This window comes from Eutrigla gurnardus (assembly GCF_963514095.1).
Source record: "Eutrigla gurnardus genome assembly, chromosome: 20".
NCBI lineage: Eukaryota > Metazoa > Chordata > Actinopteri > Perciformes > Triglidae > Eutrigla > Eutrigla gurnardus.
In genome coordinates, this window is record NC_139931.1 from 16,078,392 (window position 1) to 16,102,720 (window position 24,329).

At 42.7% G+C, this 24,329-nt stretch overlaps 3 protein-coding genes across 3 annotated transcripts; 1 reads left to right on the forward strand and 2 right to left on the reverse strand.

The window, feature by feature from the left end:
* Positions 1–613: 613 nt before the first annotated feature.
* On the reverse strand, positions 614–16,642 carry rab3db (RAB3D, member RAS oncogene family, b). The gene is made up of 5 exons (XM_084036841.1): positions 16,310–16,642; positions 9,638–9,874; positions 4,575–4,693; positions 4,143–4,267; positions 614–3,404 (listed from the first exon to the last, which is right to left on the reverse strand). The coding sequence occupies exons 2-5, from the start codon at positions 9,872–9,874 to the stop codon at positions 3,217–3,219; spliced, it is 669 nt and encodes a 222-aa protein (XP_083892967.1). The 5' UTR covers positions 16,310–16,642; the 3' UTR covers positions 614–3,216.
* A 2,249-nt stretch (positions 16,643–18,891) lies between these two features.
* Positions 18,892–21,220, reverse strand: tmem205 (transmembrane protein 205). Its single transcript, XM_084036759.1, has 4 exons — positions 21,097–21,220; positions 20,235–20,343; positions 19,811–19,974; positions 18,892–19,701 (listed from the first exon to the last, which is right to left on the reverse strand). Exons 2-4 carry the CDS (start codon positions 20,332–20,334, stop codon positions 19,399–19,401), a joined length of 567 nt encoding a protein of 188 aa, XP_083892885.1. The 5' UTR covers positions 20,335–20,343; positions 21,097–21,220; the 3' UTR covers positions 18,892–19,398.
* Positions 21,221–21,655: 435 nt separating this feature from the next.
* Positions 21,656–24,184, forward strand: elof1 (elongation factor 1). The gene is made up of 4 exons (XM_084036761.1): positions 21,656–21,762; positions 22,450–22,581; positions 22,661–22,731; positions 22,823–24,184. The coding sequence occupies exons 2-4, from the start codon at positions 22,466–22,468 to the stop codon at positions 22,885–22,887; spliced, it is 252 nt and encodes an 83-aa protein (XP_083892887.1). The 5' UTR covers positions 21,656–21,762; positions 22,450–22,465; the 3' UTR covers positions 22,888–24,184.
* Positions 24,185–24,329: the final 145 nt, after the last annotated feature.

Genomic DNA, 24,329 nt, shown 5'->3' on the forward strand with positions numbered 1-24,329 from the left:
GAAACCGCAGAGTACTCGCACACCTAAGCAGCAGACCTAAACGGTTTCTTATCTTCTTACTGCACCCACGTGTTTTCTTCGTTTGACCAGCAATATCAGCGCTGCAGACGCCCCTGTTTCTTCACCCACGATAAGTGGGCCCGGGGGGCGTAGCGGCCCATCCCCGTCGGTTTAAACGCAACTCAGCGCCTCTTTGCATCATAAGAGAAGTGTGCTGGTGGAAGGAGAAGCTTTGTTTGAATTCAGCTCCACAAACACAAGTTTAACCCCAGATGAGTTCAGTTTGAGAGCATATAGAGGCCCCCAGCACAGGAAAGGTAGTTGTGTCCTACTGACCACGTTGGCAGGAAGAAGAGGATGAGGAAACCTGCATTGTTGTGGGGGGACAATGGCAGAGTGTGGTTTTTCTGGCTCTTCAGATAAAATGTGAAGAAAGATCATAAATTACACTTTTAGATGTTGCCGTGAGATTGCACACTCTGTGGCTGCTTTTTAAAAACGGAACTGAAGACAATCATTGGCAATTACGCTCAGCCCTTTTGTAATGAATATATTCTTTATTTTTCATTTAAACATGTCAACATACTCAATTTATTCTAGATTATAAGATGCACTTTTATCCCCCCTCCCCCCACATTGCTTCCACCCAACACATTCAGATCCTAAAATAAAGGGATTCAATGATCTGATCTCCCCTCTTTGAGAAAGCAACCAATTAGGAATGCAACACATGAGCATAAGAAACTTAAGAAAGAAAGAATGACCACATCCCAGACTGGACTAAAGACGTATTTGTACAAAAGCATCAGAGTCCGTTGTTTTTCAATATGGCAACGCTGGACGAAGTGGTTGAAAATTCATATCGGTGGACGGTTTTGCAGGTTCAGTATGTATTCAAGCATTCACCCTTGTGAGCTCCTTTAGTGAAACTATCAGACATCATGCTCTCCGATGCCTCTTCATTCAATTTAAATACACTGCAAACCTCAACAGTGCACATGTTGAAATACAGATGTAGTGTTAGGAGTCCTGCATCAAAGTGTGCAGATGTGATGATTATATCAGCTATCTGATATCTGTAAAAAAAATAAAAAAAAACTATCAGGATTCAGCAGCACACACTGACAGCAGAGATAACCGGCCACAGCTTATACAACAGCAGGGCCGACCACCGGTTGTGACCGGCTCTGCCATGGCGATGCAAGGCTGCCATCGTGGTGCTTATGTAACTGAAAAGTCAGTGGAGGAGGTCGAATGGCATTATCGATGACAATTTTAAGGCGTTTCTTCCCCTCGTCCTGAATTTCAGTTTCACAGATCGGGGAGGTTTTCAGCAGGTGGAGGTTGACCGCTCAATACTGACATTACACTAATGGTGTAAAGGAACAACAAAAATCTATCTAATGCAGAAGTTTAATTAATGGCAAACAAGTGGGATGATGATTAAACCTCATTTTGAAGATTGGATATTACAGTAACAGCATATAAAGTGACACAGGCCGTTATAAAGGTGCTCAACACTAAATTCAGAGTGTATCTGTCGTGGTGACGGCTGAGCCGGTGGCTCGCAGCTAACAGCGTTTACCTGAGGGGGGAACCAGAGGGTGGTCGCTGCTTTTTTGCACTAACGCCGTCGGTTTGAAATGTCGTTATCTGCTGTAAGCATCCGCAGATTGGCGGCCATTAGCTAGCCAGCGTGGCACATGAGCATGCATCCACAAGATATGTAAACAAAGCGCAGAGAAGCTCTGATAACGACACACACAGAGGGAGAGCGACTTGGATCTCTGCTCAGACATAATATTGGTTTACTGCTATAGTAACGCTCTGAATGTCGCATAGATCACCTTTATTTAACATCCTGCACCGGCCTATTGTTTCTCCCCGATAGTGGCAACAGTGTAGTTGACATGTACATGTACACGTGTACATGTACATGTAGGTGTACACTTCTCCTTCACAGAATACACATGTACACCCAACAACAGTCATCATGTCAGTAACAACAAGAAAATGAAAATTCACTTCTTTGTAAATACTCAATTATTAAGCATAGTAGGTTTGCCATGCCAACTGTTTTTCTTTGCTGAGTGTGTGTGTGTGTGTGTCACGGTGAAAGCGTGCGCATGTGTGACGGAAGGCATTCAAGGAGAAGTGCCACAAAGTGTTGAGCAAGGTCATGTCATGTCATGTCACCAATGTTAAACAACCCCCCCCCCAGCTGTCTCAGCATTAGTGCACAAGGAAAGGCTTCAATAAGAAAGGTTCATTGTGATGTTCTGTTGGTTTCCTTCATAAAAAGGGACATTTACTTCCATATCTCACAACAAATAAATTTCATCTATTTTCACTGGCAAACTTCATTTGGTTGCCATCTTCTCCGTCTCTGTGCTTTTAAAAGTTGCAGATTAATTGGTGGATGTGATATTATTGCAGTTGGTTGGTACTAGCTGACGTAAGCACACATCATTGTTTTTTTCATATAAAAATACAAATAAATTGATTTTCTACTGTAATTTATTCTGCAAATGTTGGTGATGTGGTCTAAAAGGGTTAAAAGGGGATTTTTCGTTTTTGTTCCGACTTTTAAGAAATCCGATTCCTCGGTGAGTTTGCACATAAATATGAAGCTCCAGCCAGCAGCTGGTTAGCTTAGCATAAACACTGGAAACTGAACAACTGAGATCCAAACGTTATGTCTGGTTTGTTTATCCAAACCAAAAAGAAAAGAAGTCTTAATGCTAATCGAGTGGTATCAACCTTCTCATCTAACTCTGGACGAGACGGCCAATAAGCGGATTCCCCAAAGTGTCCAACTATTCCAACAATAAGCCCTCGTTTGAGACGTTCATGACATCACAGAGGCTGGACAAAGCTAAAACCGAAGCACACAAACTGTATGCAGCACAGCCACCTACAGGCACTGTTCGGCATCACTAGCTTCTAGCTATCTGCACAAATATTTCCCTCAGAAAATGAAAGCCACTGAACAAATGTGGGCTCCTTCAAGGTAAAAGGCGGTTTTTTGACGGCGCTGATTATTATTTAGTAAACAGTCCTGGTTCGTTCTGGACAGCTTGGACAAAGCAGAGCTGCAGCGAAGAGAGAGGAAGAGGTGCAGCTCTTTACAAGGTTGAGGCACAGAGGAGGAAGGTCTTCATGTATGAGGGATCAGTGTGTGTGTGTGTGTGTGTGTGTTTTGAGGGGGCAGGTGGTTTAGCAAGCACAGCCCCCGTGGCTCTCTGAAGGCGAGTCTTTAAGGGCCTGGTTCCTGTGGTTGGACACCAGGTCGATGTCCCCCTCCATGCTCTCGTTCATCTTCTCACAGATGACGTCCACCAGACGCTCGAACACCTGCTTCACGTTGATGTTGTCCTTCGCGCTGGTCTCGAAGAACTGGAAACCTGAGGGGGGGGGGGGGGGGGGGACACGATTTCATTTCACTTTCTATGAAAAAACAAACTTCCTTCCATTCCCCATAAAAGGGAATGAGACTGCAGGGCCGTGTGCACTCACAGAAGTTGAACTTTAAGTTGAAAGATTGCGGAGCTAAGGACTCCAAAGGTAAAAGAGAAACTTAAATAGTTCTGGAGTGGAGGTACTCCTGCAGGAAGTGAATGACAAATAAAATAAAATACCAGAAAAAAGATACGTGGAAAGATATTAATGTCTAAGTGTCGAGGTGTAAGTGGAATGTTTATTTAAAAAATCATAATGCTTTATAAAATACAGCAGAAACCTCCCATAGTGATCTGGAACAAATTATTTACTATAAGCAATGATTATTATAACTTCTTCTTTACTTCTCATGTAGATTTGTTATATGAACAGCAAGTGATGAAACACACAGCATCACGATTTAATTGAATTGTATTGACTGTTTACAACATTACAGTATGCTGTAATTCAAATACACTAATACAGTACAGCACTGTATTATTTAAACATCATTTGTATAGGAGTGATTCTGTCCCTGTAACTGTGATCGCTATAAGTGTATTGACGTTTTTTAACAACCTAAATGATACATATGTATGCAATTTAAATCCTGTATTATACAACTGTAGAACTGAAACCTGTCAGCACTCAAATGTGTCTTCTATATAAGCAAACATTGGTGAATGTCAGAACGACTTTCCTACCTAGCTCCTCTGCCAGTCTCTGGCCGTCCTCCGTGGGGACGATTCTGTCGTCCTCCAGGTCACACTTGTTGGCGACCAGGATCACCTGAGCGTTGTCCCACGAGTACGTCTTGATCTGCGTCGCCCTGTAAGACACCAAGGGAAACGCTTAACATGGCAGGAAAACTACTGGAATCTCTTGACATTTTGTTTGCTTTTTTTTAAAACATAATCTTAAATAAAATAATCATAAATCATAGATGAAGGAAAAACAAATAAAAAACCCAACAAATCTGATACGTTCCTGCATAAACACTGATATAGTTAACAAAGGAATCCATGAACACAAATACACCTCACACTTCCAGACTAGTGAGCAAAATAGCTTCATATTTGACAATAAAAAACACACAATCTTCTGGAGTTCGTGTTTCTAGATGAAAAGAAACTCACCAGTCCTGAACTGCATTGAAGGAGTCCTGGTTAGTGATGTCATACATGAGCAGGAAGCCCATGGCTCCCCTGTAGTAGGCTGTGGTGATGGTACGGTAGCGCTCCTGCCCTGCTGTATCCTGCACACACAAATTATTCCGTCGTTATTCAACACATGATTGATTTGAATCCACAAGGGGGCGACGTCGTCCAAACTATGGTCTGATGCTGCCAAACTTCCCTCTGACAAGTCAGAGTTTAGTGGTCCACTCCAATACCAGTCTAATTCAGAGACCGTTATTGTGTGGAGTTTAGTGCTTCCTAACTTTTTACCCACAAATACCCCGTCATCAACAACATGCCATATCTACAACCGGACGTTATTTAACAATATTAAGTTATACAACTGGGTGATTTCATGTTCCTTCCTAAGGCCTTAAACCCTGAACCATCAGGGACTTTACTGGCTTCAAATGGTTGAGAGGCTGAACAGCCCGAAAAAAACATTAAATCCCAGTTTCCTATGTCCTTAGCTAAAGCAGATAAATAAAGTCTATATTTTAATTCTCTATAATTCTGAGAATTTGACCAGCTCTCATCATTAGATACTTCCAGGTCATTTTACTCAGTAAGGAACCTCCCTCAGCAACATGCCATGGTTTCACACGCCCCCTCAGGTAAACACTGAGCTATAAGGCCAAGGCATGATTGCACATCTCTCCTTCCAAAGCCCAAATGCAACTTGCTCCGCTCCACACGATCGACCTGAGGATGACATTTAGAAAATGAGCTCCCGCCACAACCATTTCTCATCACACCAGGACTTCTGGCCTGCATCAATAACCAGCCAGTAAGAGGAAACACACAGAGCTGACACAGAAGTGAGAGCATCACAGAGGCAGAGGAGGTGTCGTTTATAACAAGTGGACGTAGTCATGGTGACGTCACCCATTGGTTTGTGGACTACGGTTTTGAAGCCTAAATCACACCCTTTTTTTATCATTTACTAAATGAACATCAGTGATCACTGATGGCCATGATAGAGAATGCGATTTTAAGGCACTTCAGCTTTGGCTTCACTTTTCAGGACCGGAGGTTGCCGCCTGGTTTATCAGAGGCATCTTCTAATTGAACAAGGTGATGTGTGACGTCACAGTCGAAGGCTAAACATAGAAAAACGGGAAGAGCTGGTAAAGCTCCACTCTCCCGGTGATTTGGTTACCTGTCTGAGGCCTTCATTTGCATCTGGAGCCTGAGTGTGTGTTTTTGTTTGTCTGATGTTTCCTCATAGTGAGGAGGAGGAGAACAGGGTTGCCCAGGTAACCAGAGAGGCCATTGAGGGTTATGAATGTTCCATTACAGTCAGCATTGCTCTGGGTGGTCAGCCAAATGATCCCTCTCACTTTACAAAATGGACAAGACAGAGGGCCGTCTGCTGCATAAATCCATCTATCATTGCTTGCCCTCGTCATATTCTTTGATATGTCACAGCTGGACTCTGCTTTCCGTCAGGGGTTATTTTTGCTTCATTAAAGTGTGAAATATTCCAGGTCCATCCTTATCTCTTCCATGCAGAGATGAACAAATATTTGACAGTGTAATGGGGGCATCTGACCAAACAGGCAGTCTCCAGGGTTTGCTATAATCAAGCCCAGCCAGTAAACAAAAGCTGCTCCCTTGTGTGTGTGTGTGTGTGTGTGTGTGTGTGTGTGTGTGTGTGTGGGGGTGAGAGATAGATGGGGAGGGATCTACATCAGGCCTCTGCACAGTCAGAGGCTCTGACGCCACCGGGACCCTGATCTTTAAACATGCGTCACCTGCGTTTATATTAGCAGCCAACACAAAGCAGCGATGGCACACAACACAGGAAATCATCACCTGGGATAACACACACACACACACACACACACACACACACACACACACACACACACACAAAAGCGATGTGTTCGTGCCGAGTGTGCGAAAGGTGTGTGCGCGTTTGCTGAAAGATCAGAACTATATTTCCACGACACTGAAAAAACAGGGATGTAAACAATACGTGTACACACTGTGAACACACGCTGGAGCTCGCCGTGCGAGGGCCGTGTGTCATCAGGCCCGTTTCCACGACAAAGAGGCGCTAGCAGCTGGCAGGACGGGATCACCAACAGTGCTCCGTTAGGTAACGGCCAGGAAAAATCCACGCTGTTGATTATTAACACCCCGTATGCCCGCCGGTCCCACGCCCTTTGAATACACTGCTGCATGGCGCTGCAGTATATCTTCATTACGTCCCCGTCAGACGCTGATAGGGAACTTCCTCTGCTTCCCGAGCTGAGGAAATACCACGTCTGTTTGTCATTCCCCAGCAGCGTCTGCAGTTACAACATGCCACCTTCTCAAATCTAACCACACAATAACCCAGAACACACTATGGAGTCATTACAGTGCATTCCTTCGCCCTCCTCCTCCTCACGCTGCATGTCACTTCAGGAGACGCACGTTCACTCAGGTGGTGGTGGCGAGTGTGTGTTTTGGTGTGTGCTGCCGAGGAGCTGATTCATCTCTGCCACCGTTGGAGTATCATACCTCACGCATTGTTGGTTCACATGAGTCATCTGTTTGAACAGCCTCGACAACACGTTTCATTAGGATTTGTGGTGTATGGGTAGTTACGTGGGCTGGAGGTTACACTTTGTAGTACCATGTTAAAGTCAGTCAGTTAAATGGATACATGAGTTACCAGAGTTGTTAGGTTGGAGATCCGGCTCAGGCTAGCCGTTTTTAGTCTTTATGCTAAGCTAACCAGCCTGGCTGTGACTTTATATTAAGCTAGTGCGTTTCCAAAAGGGTCCAACTAGTACTCCAACAATTTCACACTCCTGTATTTGCAGTATTTAAGTCGAGTTGAAACATAATTTTAAGAGAATATAGCTTCCATAAGAGACTCAACATCGAAATCATCCGATACTGGCAGAAATGACTGTATTGAATATCGGATTCATCAAATGGAAATCCGATCCGATCTATTAACCTTGTAGCGATCTGGAGGAGTTTGGGTTCTGAGGATTCAAAACATTGGGTTGGGTTTATTATTATTTTAATCCTGTGTGCGGTTGACTAATTTAAAAAGACTGACTGACCGGCACCCCAAGCTCTAACCGTCACAATCTGATCATGTAAATCTTTGGGCGACGCTGAGAGACTGTGTCACGTGAGCAGAATACCGGTATGTGACGTTACCAGCTGCTAGAATATGAGTCAATCAAAAGTGTGGCTAAAAGTTAAATTCTATGTGTGAAAATGTTGAAATAAAAAGAAGGAGTATTGCATAACTGAGTTGTATTTTATCCGTCACAAACCTGTGCTCAAACTGTGTGTGGGAACGTTTTACACACAATTTGTGAATTTGTCGTCTTACTATATGAGCTTATTTAGAAATGACATAATGTACACACACCATCTAACTAAATGCATCTTGTATTTAAACAAATAATTAAAAAGACAACATGTAAACCTGTTAATGCACTTAAAGCTGCAGTTGGTAACTTTTATAAAAAATTACTTTTTATAATATTTGCTCAAACTGTCATTTTATCATGACAGTAGAAGATGAGACAGATCATGTGTAAAAGAACCTCCTCTGCCTCCTTTTAGTTTTGTTTACTTGCATTCTCTCTACTGGCCATCAGGGGGCGACTACTCTAGTTGCATAAGGAAGTCTGATTGCATGGAAGGCTATGAGAAAATGACCCCACTTCTCTCTTGATTTATTACCTCATAAATCATCCAGCATGATGTTCATCTAGTAATTATGTCCATAAAGAGTCAGACAGATAATAAAGCAGGTATGCTTTAGGGCGGGGCTACCTGGTGATTGACAGGTCCCTCCCACAGCCTCCCAACCTGAGCCACCGACATTCCCACAGAGAATTATGACCAATTTGCAGCTCTCTTCAGACTAGTTTCTTTTCTGTTACGTCTTGATGGAAAAACACTCTACCTGCCCAGCAACCAGCAGACAGACCCAGTCAGTAACCTGGCTGCTGTTGAAAATAGAGGAACATTTGGCAGCTAAAGGGCGAGATATTTCCCTCGGGATCAATGCGAAAGTTTCACGATTCAAACGGTGATGTGTTTACAGCCAATTTCCGCTGCTCAAGGAATCATGAGGCAGATTAAATTAAAGGCAAAATATCAGTAAGGTAAGACAGTTCCTCATTGTCTTAACCCTAACCTAACTTTTTCATCGTAGCATCAATTAAATACAGAAACCGTAAAACGTGTTTGTTCTGGCTGCTCAGTCTCCTTCATACGTTTATGTAAATACTCAGAGCATCAATAGATGCCAGATAAGCGAACGGGTATGAAATCATGAGGAAGTCATGCTTTTTACACTTGCACAATTCACATGCTCATCTTGCACAAGGGCCAAACCCACACTTGGAGACAAACCTCGCCTTTAACGAGGTGTTGTAGACAGACAAGGCTTCCACATGGGCTTACACTCTCGTTCTCGTTGATCGTTTCAACCATCGAATCAATCCTCCCAGCGTTATGTTCCACCTGCCGATCCTGTTTCACTCAGAACACGTCCCCATATGGAAGATGTACAAAGTCAAAGTCCTAAAGAATCGGACGTTAGAGCATCTTCAGCTTCTGTTCCCCAGTGGAACTGAATATTTGAGCGGCACAGTAACAAGTGGGATTTAAATCAAATCCTTCACATTTGATTGGACTATGAAAAGAGTGGATGGCCTCATAATGTAGCGTGATCGAGCATGTTACGGAGCTACAGAGGAATGCAGCTCCACGCTGCCTTGTAATTAATAGTTGCAGTTTGATTGATGGATGGATGTCATGATATAACTGGTTGTTAATTGGAACTAGCTCATGGAAGCACAAAAACAACAGATGAACTGGTATTTTTTATATAAAAATAAGAAGAAATAGATTTTTGTGTAGTTTATTTTGCATATATTGTTAAATAGTTGCACATGGTGATTTAGGATGTGATCTAAAAAAGTTAAAAAGTTATATCAGTGTGGTGACGGAATGAATATAATAAGAACCACAACGCGTGATTTCTTTAAACCACTCACCCAGATCTGCAGCTTGATCCTCTTGTCGTTGCGGAACACGGTCTTGACCTTGAAGTCGATGCCCACCGTGCTGACGAAGGCGGAGGTGAAGGAGTCGTCTGCGTAGCGGAACAGGAAGGAGGTCTTCCCCACGCTGCTGTTGCCGATGATCAGCAGCTTGAACATGTAGTCAAAGTTCTGGTCGGCGGCGTCCTTTTGGGACGGCTGCTGCTGGAGCCGCGACTCACTGGATGCCATCTAGAGACGCAGCACAAGGAGAAACATCCATTGAAACAAATGGGGCATTTAAACATGGCTGATGCTAGTTTGAATCACCTAGTGTGGTTCATCCATCATGTAGTCTCACGTAGCTGAACCTATCTTCATAGTGCTGTCAATACTAATGGAAGGCCTGGCTCTACGCAGTATTGTTCCAGTATGGGAGGAAAATGCTACGGCTTGTAAAATAGATAGCTGAAGAGGAGGAGAATGACGTCAGAAAAACAACAGCAGACTTATACACAGTCTACGTCCTGTGAATCAGATGAATCAATTCATTACCAACGTCACAAAAACAGTGGAAAATTCCCCCCAAGCCCAAAGCAATGTCTTCAAATGTCTTCAACTCATATGACCGACAGTTAGCGCCCATGGCTACCAGCAAGAAATTGACATTTTAGCTTGAAAGGTGTTTTTGTTTATGAACTGCGGTCTGTAATTTTCTTAAGTGAATAAACTGTATGCCTTTAGTTGACAGAAGAGAGATGACAGGGGAGGACGGGATGCAACAAAAGGTCAGACATCGCGGTTCCGGGGCCGGCGCCTTGAATTTAATCTGAAACGGCATTTCAATAGGATCCTGCTTCTGTGCCGTGACGGGTTTGTGAGTCAGACAGGACAGACAGGTGGGACGACACGTTGGGAGGGAGTTGATTTGATTGTTTAAGTTTAGCTCGCGACCTTCTCCAGCTCTTTGCAGAGGCCCAGTTGCAGATTGATGGATGACGTCCTCAAATGAATGACATGATGAAAAACATTCAGATTTTAAATAAAAAAATACAAATAAACTGATTCTGGGTCATATTTTCGGCATGTGTTGTTAAATAGGTGCACAATATGAGCGGGGACGTGGTCTGAAAGGGTTAAATAGGGTTAAATAGGCATTTTTCTTTTCAGCTGGACTTTACAAAAGATATGGCGTTGAGTTTTTGACCACAAGTAGCGCTATGAAGCAATGTCTTTGCACGAGGATGCAATTGCATGCCCACGAGGCTGCAGGTGACGCCATACTCATTCCTGTCTGCAATTTCTTTGAACAAATAGCGGTTGTGGCAACACTCAAAGAAGTGTAGCAACGTGCCGACAAAAACGCAAAGAAGACCAAGCAAACATTTGTCAGACCTCAAATCAAAGTGAGGCCAGATGCTAGTTAAATAGCCACCACTTCTGCTTTTAAATTACAGAAAGTTTTGCCATCTGCTTCCCTGTAACCATTAATCTCAGTGTAATCTCTCCTCAGGGCCCGTCGTGGGATCACCTGCCAGTAAACCTTTTAGTGAAACATCCAGACAGTGGGCGGAGGGAGAGCAGCCGCACGCCTTTGGGTGTGAAAAGGAGAGCAGAGAGCTCGCCACACACACACACACACACACACACACACACACACACACACACACACACACACACACACACACACACACACACACACACACACACACACACACACACACACACACACACACAGCTGATCAATCGATGAGGATCGGCCCTGCCTCTCTCTGGTGAGACTCGTCTCCGTGGAGACCAGACTCAGCTGCCAGTGAGACCCATTAGTGGTCAAAGCAGTCAGTTCACTTGGCTTTTAACCGGCCAGATGGAGGTCTCCAGAGCAGAATAGAGATATCTATCACACTACCGCCAGAGGAGGAGGAGGAGGAGGAGGAGGAGGAGGAGGCGGCTCATCACTAATGAGAAATTGGAGATGCCTTGCAAAATCGTTTACTGTGTGTAAATGTTTACTCTCCTAATAATTACAGTGCCAGGGCACGAGAGGACACGTTCATATTCCTCACTTGTATTCTGATAGTGTGATATTGTATACAGCTGTGTTGTAGTCATGGTGATGTCACCTGTTTATTTTTATTTTTTTTACTTGAAATTAGCGATTGAGACCATAAACACATGTTTTCAATGTTTACTGAGATAATAAATCAAGAAAGAAGTAGAGTCGTTTTCTCATCGACTTCAATTCAATCGGTCTTTTTGCACACAGACATGTCGCCCCCTGATGGCCAGCAGAGAGAATGCAAGTTTAAGGCACTCTAGTTCAGCTTTACTTTTCAGAATCGGAGTGCCCCGCAAAGAACTGATGGCTGCACGAGTAAGAAAACACCACAAACCCAAACCGCGTATCATTGAATATGTGCTGCAGAAAATATCTTGCTGCTGCCTGATTAATTCATTGTGAGACTTTCTGTAAGCCATGCAATGCTGACAACCTTTGAAGCGGTACGGCGGGTGTGAACTAACTGTCAGTTCGAGTCAGAACTTCACCTTGGTTGGATATCAGCACACTTCCAGTCCACAGAGGCACGAGGCAGACTTTCTACACCGCCTGTGCAACCTCGCGTGCAGGCCGATGAAGTAACGAAACGCCGTCGCTCACCAACGATAACACAACACTCTTTCACAACTTCACTTCAGCGTTGAATGTGAGGCCTGGGTCGGCCTAGAAACACCCAATCCCTTTGAACTGAGAAGTTCAAGCCGTAACGTTCAATTCTCTCTAATCTCTTCAGACATTGCCGGTAGAAACCCACATCACATGATGCCCGTGCTGTGGAAAGGGTCTCCGGGGGGAAATGTTTTGTGTACTTAAAGATCCCATAGCACGGATACGCCCATTCAAAGTTTAAAGTCAAGCTCAGCTCAGCTTAAGCCTGAGGTTACCCCAGTCACATGTCCTTCATGTTTACTGTGGAGCTCAGGATGTCTGCAGGCAAATACTCAGCCTGTAAAGACGTTATTCTCTTCCTCTTTTATTTTGTACAAAGATGTCATATAAATTACGAGCGTTTTCTTGTCACTGTGCGGCGTTGCTTAATTCTGAGGTGTCAAGTTCCCTCTGTGTGTGTAAATAACTGACAAGAAACAAAAGCTTCTTCCTCCACGTGTTGAAAAGACTGGATGTCTGGAAAAGACAGAGCGACGCTGGTCAACAGAGAGAAGCGCGTCCCGCTGAGCAGCTGTGATGACTCTGATAAGGAGTCCCGCATCAGCACCTGCCACAGAGGGCCGTCGTCCCTGAGAGGACAGACATCTCAGTGAGGACAACCATTTACTGAGCCGCATGCGAGGGAGAGACTGGGAGCTCCTTTATGGCACGCCGGAGCTTCATTATCTCCAGTAAAACAAATAAAGGCCATTATGGTGGATAGGGCCTGACGACGGTGCGGCCAGGTCCCTCGGCTGGCACTGTTTGCTGAGCCAGGAGCGAGCAGGCTGCCTGACCCAGGAAATTGACGGTATTGATTAGTTGGCAGCTGTCACGTCAGGTGTTTCATTAGAGGGAAGACAAACAGAGGTGGGCGGCAAAGGCGAGGGAGTTCGTTTCATTTCAATAGGGGAACATGACGAATGGTCTAATCCAGGCACGGGACGATATGAGAATTTCATGTCACGGTTATCCTGGCCACAATCATTCACAATATAATCCTAATAATCATCAATATATGCGTAAAGTCGAGCTGAAATGGCATTTCAAGAGCAGCTTCCGTACGGTGACGTGTTTCCCAGTGAAACAGGATAGAGAGGCGGGACATAATGTGGATTACATGGATGAAAAGATAGGCTAAGCCTCTCTAGCTCTGTGCAGAGCTGAAGCTTCAGATTGATTGATGGATGTCATGATTTAATTGGTTGGTACAAGCTAATGCAAGCACACGTCATATTTAGTTTTCCAGGAAAATAAAACATTGGATTTTTATGGGTTGCAGACAGAAAACCGAGGCACTCGTGAGGGTACGACCAATTAAAATGCCTTTATTGGTACATGGCTAATCTATTAAAAGCGAGTCAACGCGTTTCAGCCAAACTGGCCTTCGTCAGGACAAAAGTGAAATGTTTGTCAGTCTCAGTTCACAGTTAAGTAGGTAATTGCAGACAGCTGCTCAGTGTGAGCAGGTAGGAGGTCACATGACCTGAACAGCAAGACCTGCAAATGACAAGCAGACTCTGTACAAAAAAGAAAAAAATAATAAAATCACAGAGTCAATAAATCAGCATTGCACATTACATAATCAATTAAACAAATCAGAAATGCATACAATATAAGTATTGAGCCTAATAAGAGACTGAGGAAGCATCATCAGAGTCAATCTTAAAGGACAACAAAACACACCAATAGTCACAAAATACACTCACAGAAAAGGAGAAAAATCGAGTTCTCCATTCAACCCTGGATACTGAGTGGCCTTTAATGTATAAATCCAGAATGACTCTCTTTGCAGGAGTATTTTGAGTCTATCTCCTCCCCTGATAGAGTCTTTAATATGTTCTATGCCTGATATCTTTAAAGAGTCGCAACTACCATGACTTACATCTTTGTAATGGACAGCCATGGGGTACTGTGGGTTACTAGTTCTAATGGCATGCTTATGTTCTGCCAATCTTGCCTTCAATTTACGCTTTGTTCTCCCAATGTAAAAGCGTCCACAGGGGCACTCAAGTCTGTAAACAACATAAGAGGTATTGCAATTAATAAATGCATTTATGTCAAATGTATGACCAGATGTCACATCAGTAAAATAATTGGCATTTATCATATTGCTACAGTGATTGCAATGTCCACACCTGTGATTACCCTTTAAGGTTGAAAGCCAGGTTTTCTGTGATACAGGAGGGAGATGACTCTTAACAAGTTTGTCTTTCAGAGTAGGAGCTCTTCTAAAGCTAATAGTTGGTGAGTCTGGAAGGGCTTCTCTAAGAAGACTATCACTTTTCAAAATGCCCCAATTGTTTTGAACAATTTGTTTAATTGCATTTGCATGGTTACTGTATTGTGTCACAAAATATACCTGATCAGAATTTTGTTCTTCTTTCTGTTTAGGGGCTAACAGTTGTTCTCTAGGGAGACATTTTGCTTTGTTGTAAGCTCTGAATATAGTTTTATGTTGATATCCTCTTGCCTTAAATCTCTGGGTCATATCTAAAGCATTTTTTTCATAATCTTCTTCTGAATCACATATACGTTTAAGTCTCTGAAACTGACCAAAAGGAATATTATCTGTTAACCAAGGAGGATGAAAACTATCTGCTCGAATTATTGTGTTGCGGTCAGTTGGTTTTCTAAAGATGGAGGTATGTAAATCTCCATTGCCATCTTTAGAGATTTTTAAGTCTAAGAAATTTATTTCAGATGGGGAGAAATCAAGACTAAGTTTAAGATTTCTGTTAGTGTCATTTAAATATGAATGAAATTAAAGAAGTTCAGTTTTTGAACCTGACCAGAGTAAAATGATATCATCAATATATCTTCCCCACCAAATGATTTTATCCAAGAAAACATTAAGGTCAGAGTAAACAAACGTTTCTTCCCATACTCCCATAAACAGATTCGAATAGTTTGGTGCAAAACAGGCTCCCATTGCTGTACCTTTTCTTTGTTTAAAAAATTGATTCTGAAATAGAAACACGTTGTTATGTAAAGTCCATTCAGCCAGTTGCAGGATAAAGGCAGCAGGGGGCATCTGTTCTGGATGCCTCTCTTCCAAGTAATGTGATAAGGCATCTAGTCCTTCTGTATGATCAATGTTAGTATAAAGAGCCTCCACATCCATGGTAACCAGAAGAGAAGATCCAATGTTCTTAATGTCTTTGATTTTATTTAATACATGAGTACTATCTTGAATGAAAGAAGGAAGTTCTGAAACATATGGTTTAATAAAGAAATCAACAAATTGAGAAGCTGGTTCTGTAACTGACCCATTCCCACTGATTATTGGTCTTCCTGGTGGATTCTCTAGGTTCTTATGCACTTTGGGAAGCATATAGAACGAGGGAATTCTGGGGCTTTTACAAAATAAAAAATCATATTCTTTTTGTGAAATCCAGTTCTCATTTTTAGCATGTGAAAGTATTTCCATAAGTTCAGTCTTCATTTGTTCTATTGGGTTAGACAGTAAAGGTTCATAGTACTCATGATTATCCAGCTGTCTCATGGATTGGATTGGATTTTTATGTACAAATATGCAAGAAACTGATTTTTTTTTTTTTTTTTTTTGCATATATTAAATAACATTTCACTTTAAAGATGGCACTTAAACCTACATGTTTTGTTTTTTAAAGAAACAAATGTGTATTGCGACACAGGTAAGACATCTTTTTTGGTTCAACATTTTTTGAATATTTTAAATAAGATGATCATAAAACCTAAGGTGTCCCTGCATGAATATAGAATTCATACATTTTTGTAACCTGTATTTTTTTTTTACATCAGGCTCTATTTTTCACTCGCCTCATCCACTACGTTCAACAAGTGTGGCGAACAAAAACACACCTGTACAAAAAAAAACACGCATTCAACCTGTTGGCAAAAGTAAAAGTACGCTTACTCGGAGTGAAGCTGCTGCATTAACATGAAGGAGGCGTGAGGCAGAAAAACCCGCCGGACGAGGAAACTTAAAACAAACGTACCTTGTTGTGGAAGTTAGCCGACGTTTAAATCGGTTCCCCTTCGCTGGTTCGCGGCTGTCTTCCGTCCGCCGGCGGGTGAGATGCCGGCTCGAGTCGCCGGACGTAAAGTAAATGTAAAGTAGCCCAGCAGCTGAAATATGCGGTTTTTCCTCCTCCGGTAAACAGCAGCAGACCGGCAGCCGACCCTCGACGGGATACGTGTGTCTGCGTCTTGTGGAGCAGCTCCCGGGTCTCGGCAAGGCGGCGGACGTGTGTGGAGCTCCCTCTGTGGCACTAAAGCAGCCGCTGGACGCTGCGAGGCTCCGCCGGTGTCGGTGTGTCCGCGTGCACACACAGCTCGTGGACAGGGCTGTACAGTGTGCGCGCGGACGCGGCCGCGCGGGCACTACACCAACTCACACACCCTCTAGAAACGAGACGAAGAACTTTATAACACCTAAACGGGGCTTTGTGGATTTAAAATAGTCGTGTTTATTGTACAATATTAATCTACTATTAGGGCTGTGTTATAAGGGTCACGTGTTCAAAACACAACAGGTCTACAGAAACAATTAAAAGTAGCGTGTGCTCATTCTCTGACAGGTGTTGGTATTGGGCGTGGGACACGATTATCTCGACCCAAATAATTGCGATACGCTATCCCGATAATTATGAAAAAATGCAACTCTACAACTCTTAAAAGTGTCACTTAAACATCCGCCTTACATTTTCGCCTTACATTTTCTCACGAAATATTTTGTTTGTCGAGTCATAGAGGGAACATCCATTCTCTCATCTCCCTGCGTTATAAACATGGCAAAATGTGCATGAGCCTGTTTTTTCAAATTTTAAATCAGCTTGTACCTTTCACTTGTTTATAGCGAACGATATTCACGATTATCCCGATAATGAGAATTCAACAAAACAAAGTTATTGTGAGTGTTTTTTGTTTTTTTTAATTGTCAATAAAATGTGTCTTGTTTTGAACAAGCTATAAAAGAGATGGATACCATAACACACAATTGTATGCTTTAAATTACCAATAGAGGTTTTCCAGCAGTATTACAAACAGAGAACAACACACTGGGAATGCACCACCAGTGCCCTCTTCACTAAACTCTGATCTTTCTATTCCTTATTGTGTGAAACTCCTTGGGATCATTCAAGGTTACACAAGGGCAGGTATTTTTGCTGCGATAAAAAAACAACTTGGTGATCAAATTTGACTAAATAAATGTAACTGAGCAAAACCCCCTGAGGGTCTGGGTTCCAAACCACATTTACCGTGTGCCAATTAGTTTGGGGTTATTTCATTGATTGCATTGTGTGTTTGTGTGTGTGTGTCTCCATGGTTAATGTTCGTACATCAAACGGATCGGCCTAAAATAAATTGTATCAGGATTTCAGTTTTGTCTTGCGGCGTGTGATTAAACATTCGTAGATTAGGCCTGCACTTCCACATCAGAGATGATTGAATAATGCTGCTCCACGGCTTCCAAACTCATCATTAATTTAACACACCACAGCAATGCGGTCCTGCTCTGCAGTAGTACCAAATAATGGTCCCTGAACCAGCAGCACTGCGTTCAGTGCTACTTTTGTTTTCTTTCCATCTCATTTCCTTGTGTGGGTCAGGAATGAGCGGAGGGTGGTGGAACTTGTCTGGTGTGAGTCCCCAGCACTTCCTTCTGTTTCCCTACTTCCTCATGTTTGACTTCACCAAGAGTTGAGGAATTTTTACACGGTGTGCCATTTTTCTCTCTCTCTCTCCGTGTCTTCGTGTCTCTATTTGGCTGATCTCAAATAACTAACACGTTGCTATAAACTATAGTTGTTTTAGAGTTCTTTAGGCCAACAGTCCTAACACTGCTGGAGCTCGTTCACTGGAAATCTCCCCCGGGTCATGCCGTGGAGATGTGAGCTGATAAACTTGTTCTTTGTTCAACAGGGTTCGTTTCCTGATGCCACTGCAAATGGGCAACTTGACAGGACGGATAACAAAAACACAGTATATGAAACAGAGTTTCAAAATGCTCAAGAGAGACTTGGAATAACTTCCTTGTACAGTCTCTGAAACTGACAACACGCAATCACAGTGTCAGCAAGATGAAAAAACATTCCATACTGTGTTTCTATTAATTAAAAAGTCTCCTTTCATTTACTTCCTGATCGCAGATGGAGAAAGCATCTTAAAATCAGGGCCAAAGTGAATTGCATTTGAGAAAACCTTGGCCCCTTTACTTTCAGGCCCCGCCTTTAATATAGAGATGCCTCCATTATAATCCATTAGTGCTGCTATCACAGCTGTAACAAGGACAGCGCCTCTCCCATCCTGTAGCTGGCCAGCACAGCAGCCTTCTCTGCATTCAAGGCCAGTCCTCTCCAAACCTAACGTGCGTCACTGGTAATTAAGTTAAAAGCCCCATATTCCAAATGCAGGCACCGTCTGCTGGGTCTGGATTCACTCATCAATGTGACTGCGAGGAATGAAAGCCAGTTTCTTTCCAAGCCAGGCCAATAAAACAAGTTGTTTGGTTTCAGAGTAATGACGATCAATGCGAGACTAACTGCGCAAAATTGAAACAAATAACAGCGGATCCACATGAAAGAATAGCACGCTGTTTAATCTTCCGATCATATGAGTTAACTAAACAGTGTTGGCAGATACAAAATAGATTTTCATTAACACAATATTTTACAAATGAAACACACCAATCTATGCTGTGCTCATTAACACTTTCCCTGAATACACCGGCGTCCAAGCATCGCCCCCTGCTGGTAAATTAGCTACACACAGATTTATCACAGTGTGTATTTTCAAAAAGACATTTCATTCTTAACAGGGTGCATGATCATAAGCAATATGATCAAAAACAGTAAAATACATTTATGAGCCTTAATTAGATACTGTTTGTCAGGTTGAAAAGTGCTGAACTGGAATTTAAAAAACCCACCATGGTGGGATTTTTTTGGGATGCTCCATGGCAACAATGGCATCTCCCTCATAAGGACACACAATTCACACGCAACTCCATCACATGATGTCACTTATATGTTTACTGGTGGAGATATTTAATGTCCCTGGAGACTGAGTTGAAACCGACTCTTCTCTAAATGGTGGATAAATTCAGAGCGGTGTAGATCAAATTGGTTGTGGTGCAGATGAAACCGATCAGGTTGCAGAGGTTGGACAAACCATGGTAGCGGCCAAACGTGCGCTTGTGGGCTCTGTACTTGGGGTCCTGCTCTTTGAGCTTTGCATAGGCCTCTTTCTGACTGCTCAGGCCAATCTGGTTCCCCAGGCCATGCTCCTCCTCCACCTCTCTTATCTGGAACATCACCTCAGTGGCCGCCGGGCCGAACCATTGGGCGTTCAGACTCGCCATGATCAGCGCCACCAAGTAGAGAGCCATCTGCAAGACAAAAAAAGGAATACCTCATTGGGAGATGGCGATGACTAACGCGCACATGTTGTGATTAAAATAAGTATTTAACATAATGTGTGCAAGTGTGATGTTTGACCTGCATGCTTTCATGCCAGTCCAGCAGCTCCCTAGGGTGGTGCACCGCATACACAGCCAGGCTGACGACGTTGCAACCCAGCAGACAGTAGAAGTATACAGGGAAGAGCTTACTCTGCACCAGGCCGAAGGTGTGCAGACTCACCTGCTTCACTAATGCAAAACCTGCAGACGCCAACATGGAGGAAAGGGGTCAGAAATCTAAACGTAGCATTGTAGCAGGAGCGCATATGTTGCAGCTAGGACTGTGAAAATGTTTAAAGTGTTACTTTAAGATTATTTTATGTCACTGATGTAGTGATAAAGCTGTCCCCGATGTAGGACTAGTAATGGCTTATCTTATCTCATAATAACGATCGAGGTCATGTCCACATGTCGTGCAATATAAGTCCACAATGTAATTATGGTGACGTTTGTGCTCACACCTGCTATGAAGGAGACCCAGACCTGCATACCCCAGGAGAAAGAGAGCACCAGGAGGTGCAACACTTTGAAAAGGTCCGTGGGCTCCCCCTCCATTGCCATGACGTCAGCCTGCAAAATACACACAATATGCACACGTTAGCCTACGTTAACCTTTGTGTTTTGTTCATAATTGTCTTTACTTCCTCACTGGGGTACCACAGACCTCACTGCTGCATGTGCACATATATAACATTTAACATCACCCTATAAAACCTAATATGATGAAAGGTAATGAAGTGGTAAATGTGACAAGATATGGAAATGACCATACTGACCAAATTGTTATGACCAAAGGCATGTGTAAAGTTATGTACTTTATGTCTGGGGGGGTCAGAGGTCACTTTGAAGTGACGTTATATATGCCATGAAGTATCCTGCTAAAAACAACGTGAGGTGTGTGTGTGTATATGAGCCGTTAAAGATGGCGGGCCAAACAAACGCACACGCACAAAAACACACCCCAGCAGCGTCGGGGCCCCAGAGATTAAAGGTCTGGCATCATTTCAGCCTGGTGCTCCACACACATGCAGCGGAGTGATAACACTCCTCAATGAGATAACACAGCAGAGAAAACACATTTCCAGATTCACTGACAACTATAGTGTCCAAACGCAATATTTGTGTTTATAAAAAGGTAAATACACGAAAGAGAAGCGGTCTCCGTAAACAGCGGGTAACTTTAACGGCGTTCCCAGCTGGAACCGACGAGCTAACCAGCTTTAGCTTTAGCCTACGATGCTAAGGAAGAGTTGCTTTCTTCATTTAGCGTTTCACCGGAAGTGCGGTTCACTCGTTATACACGTCACAAACACCTGCGCTCACCTCGCTTTTCTCTTCCTCCGTCGGTAATTAGCAACAGCGAATTCAAATCGATAACATGAATCGGAGCCGAGGTTCAACCGAGCCACTTTCTCTGTCACATTGCCATATCAACAAGCCCCGCCCCCGAGGTGAGACGGACCAATGGTATTCTTCGAAGATGAATATATTATCATATTTGATCCATTCATCGGTTTTGTACACAACGCTAATTATGGCGGCTACAATAAATCAAGTGGAAGGATTCTAAAGGTCTATGAATCAGTTTATATTTCCCCTTCATGTCTTTCCATTAGATATTAAAAATGGTATATATACTTTATAGTGTACATTATATAACCTGAAAACAATGTTGTAGTCTATCTATCTATCTATCTATCTATCTATCTATCTATCTATCTATCTATCTATCTATCTATCTATCTATCTATCTATCTGTCTGTCTGTCTGTCTGTCTGTCTGTCTGTTTCGCAGCATCACTAGAGGGGAGTCAACTTAGAAGACGCGACCCGCTATTGGATACATGACGCTGTCGATCTTCGCTCTGGAGCCAATCAAAAACCGCTCAAATTCCCAACCAACCAATCAGAAGCGGTCCCGCAGAGAGACGCCGTACCCGGATCAAGTTGAATGCACACAGAGCATCCTCCGCTGCGAGACATCCCTTCGGTAAGATAGACACATCATTAAGCAAACACCAAATTACGCGCGCGCACCACGCGCTCTCGGTCTACCCTTTACCACCAAAGTCGTTTATTAAAAAGCTATTTATGACTCGTGTAGTATTGACCCACCGGCTGGCATCTGTTAGCGAGTTAGCTTGCTAGCGTGTAGCACTAGCTTTTTTGGCGCTTCAGTGTTTTTTCCTGATCCTGTTTGACGTAGGTTGATTTGTTTTGCTGAAAGTGTGGACAGAGTATGCGGCTATAATAAAGCATAATCCAGATGTTTCTATTGGAGGCAACGTTTATTATTATCCACGAGGGGGTGGGGTGGAAATGTTATCACAGGAATGTTAGTTTTGGTCCAGTGATTTTTACAGCCTGTTAACAATAATGTGTGATTTCTGTCTCATATCTATTATAAAACACAACCTAGTGGCTGGTTGTGTTAGTAGTGGCGTAAAACAGTTTGTGTTGTTAACTAGTTTAAGTGGAAAGCAATTAAAAAGTAACGTTACTGTTATTACATTTTTTTTAATTCACATTAATCTCACAACAAACACGCATTTGGCATCTCTGCAGAAACGAGTTTAAAAGGCAGGTTAGCGTCAATGTACCTGTTATGATGTCCATAGCTGCTGAAAACAACAAGAAAACATATTATTCAGCTTTTTTTTTTTTTATCTTCCTGCAGATAAACAACATTAGAAATGGGGCGCAGAAAGTCAAAGAGAAAGCCACCCCCAAAGAAGAAAATGACGGGTAACCTGGACGTCCAGTTCACCTGCCCGTTCTGTAACCACGAGAAATCCTGCGATGTCAAAATGTAAGTCAAGAAAACAGCAAGAAATAGAGAAACATGCACAGATGAATAACATAACTAAACTGTTTTTCTTTCTCTCCAGGGAACGAACCCGCAACACGGGAATTATATCATGCAGCGTTTGCTTGGAGGAGTTCCAGACCCCTATAACCTGTATCCTTTAGCCCAAAACATTTCAACATCGTGTGCCAACACTTTTTTGTGGTTATTTGTTTGGAACGACCCCTTGACCTTTCCCGATCAGATCTGTCGGAGCCGGTGGATGTTTACAGTGATTGGATCGATGCCTGTGAAGCAGCCAATCAATAGTCTCCCTGTGACTCTCGCCTCCTATCAAACCTCACTCACTTTACATTTCAGCTCTGCGATCGGTCTACGAAATTAGATCCTGTTCAGCTAGCACGATGTAGCAGCGGAACAGAAGGGTTTAGTTGTTTTGCTACAACGTGGCTCGCCGAGCATCACACGCTCCTCTGGCTGGGCCGGAGGAACGCCACGTTGTTTTGTCGACGTCACAGACCCCAGTGTAAAGGTTTTCACATGTCAGTGATAAGCTTATGATATATTTCTTGTGTTGTATTTTTATGTTTAGATCATTATGTTTTCTCCTTTTTTTGTGTGCAAAATTGTCAGATAATGTAACTGACATTTCCATCAGCGTAAAAACATTCCGTGTTCTCCGTCCGTATTCTTTGTGTTCACGAAATTATGATAATTATAATAAGCTTTAGGTTTGTGGAATTGGTAGACACTTTAGTGGAAGTTGTTTTTTAGTTTTCAACCCCATCTCTAATGCACTGAAACATTTTGTTGATTTTAGTTTGTTATTTTAACTGCAAAATATTTTAAAACCTTTTGTTGTTTTTATTTGTGTATACACACACACACACACACACCGCTAGATCGTGTAATTTGACTAGTATTGTACTTCTACTTCACATCTACTGTGTATTTTTTGGTAATGACAATGAGAAAATTAAAATCAGATCCATTTTCAAGTGTTTTTTTTATTGCACAAATGTCATGATTAGTGAACGGGTATAGAAAAAAAGAAAAGGTTAGCAAAGACGTGTACCATCACATGACGGTGACTTGAAATTGTGGCCATTCTGGATGTCACGGGGAACTAAAAACGACATTTGAGTGAACAAAGAGAATGTTTAGATGTTTGATGGAATGAGTGTACATGTGCCGTTCCCCCACTAGGTGGCACACCGCTGCACGTCCCTAATCATGACCGTCGTTAACTATTGGTCCATTCAGCACATGAACACAAACATGAAGCCTATCCAACAGCTAATTCTAAGCCACTGCATCTTAATACGTCAAAGAAATGGGGAGGTTTTGATGTGTAGCACTAGACCACAGCTGCCCGACCTTTAACAATACATTCAAGACCTTCGGTGGGTTGACATGATGCAGACATTTCAAAACCAGGAATCTCATCTGTGTATTTGGCATGATTGACTGGATATTATCAAGGACAACGGGCACCAGGATCTCCCTTCTCTAAATGCCATTTACTAACAGGTGGTGGATGAAACAATCATATTTTACTTGAGTTAAAGTAGCAATACAACACATTAAAAAAATGTAAAAAAAAAAATTACAATTCAAAGCCCTGCATTTGAAATGTTATGACTGTACCGAATGTCGTCATATTTTGTAATGTCACCCTAAAATAATGATCTTCTTTGGTCAGATTACATTTTTTATTTCATTAAATCAAATATCTGAATTAATTGAACTAT

Excerpts from the sequence above, each read along its gene's own strand:
- rab3db (XM_084036841.1), bottom strand. The coding sequence starts at position 9,874 with ATGGCATCCAGTGAGTCGCGGCTCCAGCAGCAGCCGTCCCAAAAGGAC. Across the intron at positions 4,268-4,574 it reads TTCAATGCAGTTCAGGACTG|GGCGACGCAGATCAAGACGT; the intron begins GTGAGTTTCTTT and ends GGTGTCTTACAG. Across the intron at positions 3,405-4,142 it reads GAGACTGGCAGAGGAGCTAG|GTTTCCAGTTCTTCGAGACC; the intron begins GTAGGAAAGTCG and ends CCCCCCCCTCAG.
- tmem205 (XM_084036759.1), bottom strand. The coding sequence starts at position 20,334 with ATGGCAATGGAGGGGGAGCCCACGGACCTTTTCAAAGTGTTGCACCTC. Across the intron at positions 19,975-20,234 it reads CTGGGTCTCCTTCATAGCAG|GTTTTGCATTAGTGAAGCAG; the intron begins GTGTGAGCACAA and ends TGGCGTCTGCAG. Across the intron at positions 19,702-19,810 it reads ACTGGCATGAAAGCATGCAG|ATGGCTCTCTACTTGGTGGC; the intron begins GTCAAACATCAC and ends TTTGTCTTGCAG.
- elof1 (XM_084036761.1), top strand. The coding sequence starts at position 22,466 with ATGGGGCGCAGAAAGTCAAAGAGAAAGCCACCCCCAAAGAAGAAAATG. Across the intron at positions 22,582-22,660 it reads AAATCCTGCGATGTCAAAAT|GGAACGAACCCGCAACACGG; the intron begins GTAAGTCAAGAA and ends CTTTCTCTCCAG. Across the intron at positions 22,732-22,822 it reads GTTCCAGACCCCTATAACCT|ATCTGTCGGAGCCGGTGGAT; the intron begins GTATCCTTTAGC and ends TTTCCCGATCAG.